Genomic DNA, 8,739 nt, shown 5'->3' with positions numbered 1-8,739 from the left:
TCCATCTCTTCTGCCATCCTTGGATGGGATGGATTTTAACCTCTACCCCACCTCCATCCTTGTTTCATGTCCTCCATCCCCGATCTAAACCGGGGTGAGGTGAGACGGGGCCCCGTTTTTCTTTGGTCTATTGTCATCCTTAAAAGGATTGGGGGTGGGGCGGGGCAAGGCGGGATCGGGGTGGGGCAGGGGGAAAGAGTAAGCCCTGGGGATGGATTTTAACCTTCATCCCAGCCTCCATCCCCGTTTCATGCCCTTCATCCCCGATTCAAACCGGGCGAGGCGGAGCGGGGCTCCGTTTTTCCCTGGTCCACTGCCATCCCTGTGCTGAAGGAAGCTGTGACGGTGAAGCTGCAACGACAAACCCGATAAATGCGGAGGCTATAACCGTCATTTCATGCAATCAAACAAGTCTATTTTAGCCACTCCCGTGTACGCAACGTCACAGCGCGCATGCTTGCGTCTTCGTTAAGCCCTCTGACACACCGATTCTGTCTTTCTCATCCCCTCCTACCGAGAACGTCCCTCGTTGATCGATCTCGGGACGACGATGGGGTGCGCGCAGTCGAAGATCGATCTGGACGAGGCGGTGGTGCGCTGCAAGGACCGGAAGCAGAGCATGAGGGACGCCGTCACCCACCGGAACGCCTTCGCTGCTGCCCACTCCGCCTACGTCATGGCTCTCAAGAACACTGGCCTCGCCCTTAACGACTACGGCGCCGGCGAGGTCCAAGAGATCCGCCTGCCGGCGGCAACGATCTCCCCCGTCGACCAGCTCCCCCCGCCCCCTCCGCCCCCGCCGGAGAAGTTCAACAACCAGGCGCCCCCGCCGCTCCAGAAGGCCATGAGCATGCCCGACCTCCGCACCTCCAAGCCCCCCCTCCACCCCGACGGCCCCATCCTCGAGGAGGAGGAGGACGACGACGGCAGCCGCGCCCCGCCCCGCCCTCCCTCCCCTATCCCCGAAGCCACCCCGGCCCCGGCCCCGCCGCCTCCCCCCGACCAGAGCGGCGGCGACTGGCCGGAATTCTTATTCCCCGACCCCGAATCCATACCCGGGATGCCCATCAGCCAGCCCCCACTGGAGGTGACCAAGCCCCCTTCTCCACCTCCTCCTTCTCCACCTCCTCCGTCGCGGAAGGCGGAGGAAAGTAGCTTTCGGGATTCGGAGGATCGGAAGATGAGGGTTGGGGAACCGTCGGGGGCGGTCAAGGAGGTGGTGCCGGAGCCTGCGAAGAAGCCGAAGCAGAGCCCGCAATCGGTGGTCGCAGCAGGGGAGCCGAAGAGAGCCAGGGCTGGGGGTGCCAATCTGATCCAGATCCTGTTTGAGTTGGATGAGCTGTTCCTTAAGGCCTTCGAGAGCGGTCATGCGGTTAAGAAGATGCTAGAGGCTCATCGATTGCATTACCATTCTAACTTCGCTGATAATCGAGGTGATTTTCCTTTCTCTTTGCTTTAATTATGCTGTTTTAGCTTAATTCAGGACTTGTTGCCGTTGATTTCTGATTGGTACCAATTGCTTGGATTAATAGCATGCCGACTTCTAACAAACTTATTTGATTAAAAGTGATTCCCCTCTCTTTTGTGAATTGTTTTCTTTTCCTTTTTTTTTCTCAAAGGATCAGTTTCCCGTTTGTTGCAGAAACAGTGTTTCCCTTGAACTAAGATTAGACATATCATAGGATCCATGGCTACTTTATAAACACTTGAATTCGCAGTCATCTCAAATTTTGCGAGTTTTGATCACATGCAATTGATGCACTGATTGGTGTTGTTTCTACTTTTCTGATTCATTTAATAGATGCTTGCTTTTTGTGTATGATCTCTATAGTTGACGCTGCATGTGTGTATCTGGAGATAAGAAAGCTTAAGCAGCTTCGGATGATAGATGATGGGAGTTTTTTGGTAGTCTCCCATCATTAAGTAGATATACTTAGTATGAGCCTTTCAACAATATTTTCAAATTCCACAGATGTTATCCATGGCCGCAGGGTTTGATTCACTCTGCTGCATTATTAAGCAACTGAGGGATGTTGATTATGCTATTAACGCTTTGTGGCTCTACTTGGTTGAAAGCAGAGAAGACTCATGTTCCCGAACTTGTGGAAATTTTGAACGATGACTGGTTTATTCTGATACATGGCAGTACTATCATCGCTTCACAAATGTTAGTTTTGGTCGTTAACCCTACCTGAATTGCACAGCCTTGATCAGAGAACCTCATGGTTGAGATGTGGAGCCTATACAACTAGATGGGGCTTTCAATTTTCCTGTTTATTTAAGTATCATTTTCATGTTCAGTTTAACGTTGTATAATGCTGAAAATAAACATGGAGTTATGAACAAATTTTCAAGTTTATGCTTGCAGCTGACACAGCAAATATATAAAAACTACAAAAATCTAAAAGCTATGTGGGCACAATAAATATCAGCACAAGAGCTTTTCATGGTGCAGATTAGAAAGCAAACACATGTGATGTGTTTTGGGCTTACAGCAGTTAGGTTCTCTCAAAGTTGGCTACAGAACCTAGTAAAGAAGTTGTCTCAAGTTCTCAACTTGTAGGATGGTATAAATAGAATGAGATACTGTCCTGGACTGAGCTAAGTATATTGTTCGTGTGGTTTGATTTCATTATGTGAACATTGATGGAGACTAATGTAGATTTCAGACAAAGAACCATGTTGCGAGAATGGTATTCCTTTGCAAAATATATGGTTAAGGACTTTGTAAGGGGATTTTTCTACTATGGTACTAAAAAATGTCTGAAGGTTTGTGTTTACTTATATCCAGCTTTCTATTGTCAGTATTATAACAAAATAGCAGATTGTTATGAATAGGTTTAGATGGGCTTGCTGAGTTACCTTAGCTTGGACCTATGCACAACAAGGAATTGTGTGTGAAGTGTGGAGATTGTGTCACAAATGTTTAGAACTATAATATATGTAATGTTAACTCATCATGTGGGTAGCCAGATCGATGGATTTGTCTGAAGCTGTGGCCGTGTACTGAGGTTGTTTCACTGGGTGTTACATTCCGTTTATTTATTAATCATCTCATTTTCTCAAGCATGTTTATTTAGTAATATCTGAAGTTTGAATTTGTACAAGAAAATATCAAGAGCAAACTTGCAGTTTATCTGATATGTTAAATCTCTTAAGTTTATCTGACTGGTAGGATTCAATTTTGTTTTTGGATGGTAGAAAAAGAACCTTTCCCTTTTTTTGCCAAAGGATCTTGAATTTGAATGTGAGTGGAACAATAAAACCATCTCTTCTTAAAATGCAATTTTCAATCTAATTTAATATGACATGTTTTGTACAGGACACATTGATCATTCTGCACGAGTCATGCGTGTTATCACATGGAATCGGTCATTTAGAGGGATACATAACCCTGATGATGGGAATGATGACTTTCATGCAGAAGAGGCTGAAACTCATGCAGCTGTGCTTGATAAGTTGCTTGCATGGGAAAAAAAACTTTATGATGAAGTCAAGGTGACCACCTGCATCTCTTGATTATTGAGCATTGCATGTTCTCATTACTTGCCTTCATGACGTCATGGGATAAAAAATCCATGAAAAAAAACTTTAAATTATTAGTACTGCAATTTTTTGTTAATTTTAGGAGAAATAAGCTTGCATTTTTGTCTCTACTTTCTAAGTCAGTATAATTGTGTCTATTAGAACCACAGTAAAAATTTCTTCAAGATTTTGACCTTGTTCCTGTTTTCTCTGTGAGATAAGGGAACAAAACTTAAAGTGTCTCATGGATTTTGAATTCATTTAATATTTTAAAATCACATTCATATTCAAGATTAGGTGGTGTAAAAATTTTTATGGTATCTTTCCTCCTTGAACTTCTATTGAGATTCTATTAATTCATGCAGGAACCGTGTTTTGCACAGAAATTCAATTGGCAGTAATGTTTCCCAAAATGACTAGTTCTATGTAACATGAGTACTTCTAGAAGGCACCCAAACTCATGTCATACAGTGCTGACATAGGTATTTCAAAATTGTTCAATTTTAATTTGTTGATTATATTAATTTTTAATAATTTTGAAAATTTTTAGATCTTTAGTTCATGATTGTCTATAACTTCATACTTAGAGGATTATGTAGGATGTAACATATTTGTGTAATTACGAACATGTGCACACACACACACACACACACACACACACACACACACACACACACACACACTTTGTACCCATCTTTTTAGTTTCTGTATCATATCCGTGTTGTGCTCCTCACACACACTTTATATCCATCTTTTTTGTTTCTGTATTATACCCTTCATACCCGTGGTGTGCTCCGCATACCTATATGATGTAGGTTTGGTTTTTTATATTCAAGAAAATTTCTCATGGATTAAACTGAAATTTCTCTTTTCTTTGTTTTGCTTTTAACTCCCATGCTTGTCCTTCTAAAAGGGCTGCTTAGTAGAGTTGGTATTTCTTCTGAATCTTTCTGCTATTTAAACAATGGTTTTCCAGGCGGGTGAGGCTATGAAAATTGATTATCAAAAGAAGATGGCTTTGCTAAACAAGCAAAAGAAACATGGTGTTGGTTCTGAAACACTTGAGAGAACTAAAGCCGCAGTAAGTCATCTACACACAAGATACATTGTCGATATGCAATCCTTGGATTCCACAGTTTTGGAGATTTACCATTTGCGGGATAAACAACTATATCCAAAACTTGTGGAGCTTGTTAATGGGTAAGTTGCAAATCAATCATGAAAACACAGATAGGGAAATGTATGTTTGCCTGATAACCATGCTTTGCTGTGGTGGTATCTCTTTATGAACCATAAGATATATTTGCTCTTGTCTTCTATTTGATTTTATCTATGGACATTACTATGGAAAATATGCTGCCAATTGGGGTCGAATGGAATAGCATGATGGTTACCATTATAACCAAGGGGTCTCAGGTTTGAATCTTGTGGGATTGCCCCCTTGCTTGCCTGTCAGGAAAAAAAGAAAAGAATACCTGTGGATGCACTTCACAATATCAAGGTGTGTACTTTTGGGAGCACACATAAGCTATGAGTCTTGATTAATTGCAAAGACCATATCAGTCCGTGTTAAAGACATATGGCAAGGCTCCTACTGCACTTCTATGGTTCTTTGGAGATGATTAAAGAGTTCATCATTGTTCAAGTGCTTATTCATGGTTTCTGGTGTCCAACTACATTTACATCCTAACATCCCTAAACTTTGCAAAAGTCACATTTATATTTATGTTGGGGAAGCATAAAGCATTGTGGTTTTCAGTCCGCCTATATGCCAGAGAAATAACATATGGGACCCAATTTTTTTTATCTGAAACTTTCATTCAATAACTTCTTCAACTTACTAACATGGGAAGGATCATTCCTTGCAATAACCATATCATCTACATAGAAAATAATGTGTAATGAGAGAGTCCTTGTAGTAAGATGAGTAAAAAGTGATCAACTTCACTTTGAACAAATCCATGAGCGCAAACAACATGACAAAAGCTGTTGAACCATGGGCACGAAGCTTGTTTGAGCCCATAAGCAGCTTTGTGTAGTTGGCACACCTTCATTGTGCTTTGGTGGCTGCTCTGTGTATGAAGTCCCTATATAAGAACATCCAATGGCTCTAACTTTCAACCATAACTGATTTGTAAGGGTAGAGCTACTGTTTAACAGAATTTCTGATTATATTCCAACCATGTTCCTCTATGTAGCCCTTAGATACCAGTCTGACCTTATACTGTTCAATACTACCATTAGGTCCATGCTTATTTGATCTTATAAACCCACTTGGAATCTGTCATATTTTTCTCATAGAGCCGATCCACTATCTTCCATTTCCCACATTTGTGAAGAGCAATGATCCCTTTGTCCACTGATTGTATTCATTGAGGATTGTTTTTTGCTTCAATGTAGAATCAAGGCTCTTTCTCTGCTATATTTCTGCCATAAAAACATGAAAAATCAGTAGAAAAAGCTTCATAGCTCACAAGCTGATCAACAGGTTGCCTCATTCTTGAGGATGGACATAACATTGGCTGTTGGTAATACAATAGTGAGATATCTGCAGGCTGTACTTAATAGAGGATTCAGCTACTCCAGTGGGCCGAATATCCTCTATATTGTCAGCTGCATGAGGGAGCACTAGTTGGTTTGCTGAAGCATGACCAGCATTGCTTTCTGGTTGCCAACTAGGTGCATCTACTTGGTTGGCTTTGGGTTGGATGATCTCTTCTACTTACACATACTTGAATAGACTCCATTTCTATGCCGCTAAATGTGATTCTTTTGATATATCCAAAGCAGTTGAATGACTGCATGAATAGTTAGAAATTGCATCTGCCGCCATGGGATTTGTGGCATGTGTTGTGAGGGACCAAAAAGACAATATTTATGCACTTTAAAAGTTTCTTGTACATTATTACACGTTTCTCGACTACTGAAATTAGATTCATCAAATGCCATATTGCAATATATTAAGATTCTTTGAGTGTTTAGGTTATGTCACCTAAATCTTTTATACTGATTGTCATAACACATAAATTTGCAAACTTCAGCTCAATGTGGGAATTTATTGTGCATCGACTTGTCCACATGTACATAAAGCACATAGGAGCCAAACACTTGCAAATGTGAATGATCAGGGATTTATTAATTTAAGCATATAACGATTTCCTTTCAAAAAATTTGTAGGCATGCGATTTTTGATAGTTAAAAGTTTTTGTGGGTGTTTTGGTCCCACATTTCCCAGTTCTTTTGCTTAACTGAAAATTGATTTACAGGACCCTTTGTTCAATATATGCATTCGTTCTACTGATAGGTATATTTTGTACTCGTATCTGAAGCCTGTCAAATTAGGGTCTTAATTTATTGTTTTCACTTTTCACCATTGTTGGAGTTTCATTGAGCAACTGAATTTGTCTCCTGCTGACACATGTTCTACATGGAATGAGTTGTTTCTTGTTTGATACTTAAAAGTGTATTGTGGAACTCTTAGTATTCAGTCATTGCATCAATTTTGTTCTCAACCAGTGGTTATGTACCAAGTAGCTGCTAAAATTCACTGTACTCGGTGCCCCTAGAATAAAATTAAATCTGTTCATGGCATTGTCTTCTCTTTCACAACCTATCTTTGCAAATTCAACTTTTGCTGCTGTTGGTGCTCTGCTTTTTCTGTTCCATGGATGGGAAACCCCTGTTACTCTTTGGCACGTAGGAGCCATAGCCTATATAAATGTCTCCTCAGCTTCTGCGTAGAGACCACTACATGATTGTGAATTGATTAAAGGTAGGACAAAGTGCAAATGTGGGGCACTTGACATGATTTCTTGACTTTGTAGAGGACATGATACTGGTCAGTTAGGTGATTATTGCCTCTATATTCTAGCTGAGCACAGGAAGGCTTCAAAATTAGAAATTTCTACCTGCCTGATACATCTGTGTCGTCTGTATCAGGATGGCTGATATGTGGGACAAGATGCACGATTGTCATGTAAATCAGCTGAAGATTGTTGCTGATCTCAGGCTCCTTGATATCTCAAATGCTTGCAAAGAAACAAGTGATGCACACCACAAACGCACAGAACAGTTGTGCAGGGTCACAAGCGAGTGGGGCATGGAATTCCAGAAACTGGTGCGATATCAGAAGGAATACATCCGTACAATGAGCAATTGGGTGCGACTTAGCCTAGTTCCCATAGAAAGCAGCTTGAAGGAGAAAGTTTCCTCACCACCAAGGGTCATTGATCCTCCTATTCAGGCCCTCCTGAGGGCTTGGAACGAAGAGCTCGGGCAAGTGCCTGATGAGGTAGCCAAGAATGCTGTATCAAGCTTTGCTGCTGTTGTAAAAGCTATTTTATTGCAGCAACAGGAGGAGCTCAACCAGAGGCAGAGGTGTGAGAATGCTAAGAGAGATCATGACAAGAAGTACCGGCATTTCCAGGATTGGGTGGAGAAATATAACCAGAAGAGGGGGGCAGAGGAGGTCGATGCTGACAGGGCTGAGGGCAGCAATGAGAATGATCCTGTCTTGGTAGAGAAGAAATACATAGTTGAAGCAAGCAAGAAAAAGTGGGATGAAGAGCTGGAATTATACCAGAAACTTTGCAAACAAACAAGGGAGAAGTCATTGGGTAGTCTGAAGACTGGTTTGCCTGCCGTCTTAAATGCCATGGTTGAATTTGCCCAATCATGTGCCATCGCATATGACAAGCTCCGCTCGAGTGCATCATCCCAGCACGCACACAAGTCTGCCTGAAGATCTTGTACAATATGTTGTATAAACCAGGGATTGCGGTCTTTTGTGAGTTGCAGATGCATAGTGATGATTATTATGTTCATATGTTTATACAATAACCTTGTTTATCCTGATAGCACTATAATATTTTTCAGACCTTTTGTTTAGGGTTGCATACTGTACCAAGATTTATTGTAAGCAATATTCAATATGCTGTATAAACCACAGATTGTTCTCTTTTGTAGAGGATTGCAGATGTGTAGTGATGTGATCACGTTTATATGTTTATACAATCAGCTTATTTGTCCTGATAGCAGACTGGTAGTTTCGAGGCCTTTTGCTTAGCTTTGTTGCAAAGCAATACGGATACAACTTTTTGTTGGTTTCCCCCTCCATATCTGCATATGAATTTGTTTCGATCACTCCCACAAATCATGTTCTCCGGATAATCTCACTATATTTTGGAAAATCTGGTTTATTAGGGAAAATCTCTT

General features: G+C 41.4%; 1 protein-coding gene across 1 annotated transcript; it reads left to right on the top strand.

The window, feature by feature from the left end:
- The first annotated feature begins 444 nt into the window (after positions 1 to 444).
- Positions 445 to 8,535, top strand: LOC149838561 (protein ALTERED PHOSPHATE STARVATION RESPONSE 1-like). Its single transcript, XM_090006664.1, has 4 exons — positions 445 to 1,433; positions 3,323 to 3,498; positions 4,502 to 4,725; positions 7,465 to 8,535. The coding sequence occupies exons 1-4, from the start codon at positions 551 to 553 to the stop codon at positions 8,264 to 8,266; spliced, it is 2,085 nt and encodes a 694-aa protein (XP_089862790.1). The 5' UTR covers positions 445 to 550; the 3' UTR covers positions 8,267 to 8,535.
- Positions 8,536 to 8,739: the final 204 nt, after the last annotated feature.

Source organism: Nuphar pumila, chromosome 5 (assembly GCF_984573655.1).
Source record: "Nuphar pumila chromosome 5, dmNupPumi1.hap1.1, whole genome shotgun sequence".
Taxonomy (NCBI): domain Eukaryota; kingdom Viridiplantae; phylum Streptophyta; class Magnoliopsida; order Nymphaeales; family Nymphaeaceae; genus Nuphar; species Nuphar pumila.
Note: the sequence above shows the minus strand (reverse complement) of the source record. Positions and strands in the feature narration are given on the sequence as shown.

Coding starts and splice junctions, on each gene's coding strand:
- LOC149838561 (XM_090006664.1), top strand. CDS start 551: ATGGGGTGCGCGCAGTCGAAGATCGATCTGGACGAGGCGGTGGTGCGC. Junction 1,434..3,322: donor TAACTTCGCTGATAATCGAG/GTGATTTTCCTT, acceptor TGTTTTGTACAG/GACACATTGATCATTCTGCA. Junction 4,726..7,464: donor CTTGTGGAGCTTGTTAATGG/GTAAGTTGCAAA, acceptor CGTCTGTATCAG/GATGGCTGATATGTGGGACA.